We start from the raw sequence: 2,064 nt of genomic DNA, 5'->3' as shown, positions 1-2,064 counted from the left end.
TAAAGCACTATTTACATGCTACTTATCATAATTATTTGAAAAAATAAAAAATAAAGAATAGGTCTGAATAATAGATATTCTCTGTGTGTTTTTATTAAAGTGCAGATTATTAGGACAGACTCTTTTAAGTAGTCACAGAGCTTGTCCGGGAGGTTCTACAACGTTCCAGTACTTAATGCAAACAACATAGTGTCATTGTTAAGCAGGACTTGAATGAGGCAAATATATCGATCAACAAATACTTGTTCACTCCTTACAATGTGCCAGGCCCTGTGGTAGGAGCAGCTTATATAAAGGTGTGACACGTCTTATTTTTTTTTCAGCTGAGTTAAGCTTTTTATTTAACATAAAAAAAATTTTAGTCAAACAGACCAAAGCCCCTGTCATCATTGGACTCCTCGGATTCTTCTTTTTTTGCTTCCTCTTTCTTCTTCTCAGCAGGAGCAGCCCCTCCAGCAGGGGCAGCACCACCAGCTGCTGGGAGAGGTCCACCAACTCCTACATTGCAGATGAGACTTGTAATGTTTACATTGGACAGGGCCTTTGCAAATAATCCAGGCCAGAATGGTTCAATGTCTACACCTGCTGATTTAATGAGGGCATTGATTTTATCCTCCATGACTGTAACCTCATCGTTGTGAAGGATGAGGGCAGAGTAGATGCAAACAAGCTCAGGGATGGCCATTTCAGGAGATAGGTGAAGAGAGACTTGTTTGTAGTAGTGCCAGTTGCTGCCTGAAGTGAGGGTTCACCCCAACACAGCCTCGGCTTCCGAAAAAGAACCAGGCACCTTACAGATAACTGAAGAGAAGGAGCGACATGCCCTATTCTTAAAGAGCTCACATTTTACTAAGGAGATACAGCTTGGTCACATTTAAGTAAATTTTAAGAAATATATAAATTTTAATCTATTCAGTAACAATCATTTATTAAATATCTATTTTTCATAGGACCACTCGTACTAGGCACTAGAGGAGATGGAACAATAACTAAGATATAGTCTCTGAACTCAGAATTCAGAATTTGTATATAATTTTTTTCACACTTTTCTTGATAGTTTGGAGTTCCAAATTCTATCCCTCCTTTCCTCCCTCTCCTCCACCCTCCTTGAGGGGTCCATGTCCAGTCATCTTGATCTATATCTTGTCACTGGACCCAGATAGCTCTGGAGGAAAAAGAGAGGTTGATAACTTTACACAGCCCTCCCTCACTTAAATCCAATTCATTTGCAAGTCATGGCATCACCTTCCTGATTCATGGTCCTTTTTGAGGATGAAGGACAAAGAACAACAACCCTCCCTCCCCACCCCAGATGGTAAGCAATCAGCTATAAGTCATATATGTGCAATTATATAAAACATTTTCATATTAGTTATTTTGACAAGAAGACGAATAAAAGAAAAAATGAAAGAAAGTGAAAATAGCATCTTCAATCTGTATTCAAACAATATCAGTTCTTTTTCTGAAGGCAGATAGTATGTTTCATCATTAATGCTTTGGGATTGTCTTGGATCACCGTATTACTGAGAATAGCTAAGTCATTCACAGTTTTTCATCAAACAACTTTAAAGTTACTATATATAACATTCTCTTGGTTCTATCCACTTCACTCAGCATCGATTCATATTAGTCTTTCCAGGTTTTTCTGAAATCATCCTGCTTGTCATTTCAAACAGTACAATAATATTCCATTACAATCATATACCATAGTTTGTTTAGCCATTCCACAATTGATGGGTATCCCTTTTATTTCCAACTCTTTGCTACCACAAAAAGAGCTGCTATAAATATTTTTGTACAAATAGGTTCTTTTACTTTTTTTGGATGTCTTTGGGATATAGACCTAGCAGTGGTATTGTTGGATCAAAGGACATGCAAAGTATTATAGCCCTTTGGGCATAATTCCCAATTGCTCTCCAGAATGGTTGGGTCAATTCACAACATCACCAACTGTGTCCCAGTTTTCTCACATCTCCTCCAACATCACACATTTTCCTTTTTTGTCATATTAGCCAATCTAATAGCTGTGAGGTGGTACCTCAGAGTTGTTTTAATTTTCATTTC

At 37.7% G+C, this 2,064-nt stretch overlaps 1 protein-coding gene across 1 annotated transcript; it reads right to left on the bottom strand.

Annotated features, from left to right (window-relative positions):
* Positions 1-358: 358 nt before the first annotated feature.
* Positions 359-685, bottom strand: LOC118853299 (60S acidic ribosomal protein P1-like). Its single transcript, XM_036763320.1, has one exon. It carries the CDS (start codon positions 683-685, stop codon positions 359-361), a length of 327 nt encoding a protein of 108 aa, XP_036619215.1.
* Positions 686-2,064: the final 1,379 nt, after the last annotated feature.

The sequence above is a fragment of the Trichosurus vulpecula genome, chromosome 6, assembly GCF_011100635.1.
Source record: "Trichosurus vulpecula isolate mTriVul1 chromosome 6, mTriVul1.pri, whole genome shotgun sequence".
In the NCBI taxonomy this organism is placed as follows: domain Eukaryota; kingdom Metazoa; phylum Chordata; class Mammalia; order Diprotodontia; family Phalangeridae; genus Trichosurus; species Trichosurus vulpecula.
The sequence above is the reverse complement of the archived record's forward strand: the minus strand, read 5'-3'. Positions and strand labels throughout refer to the sequence as shown.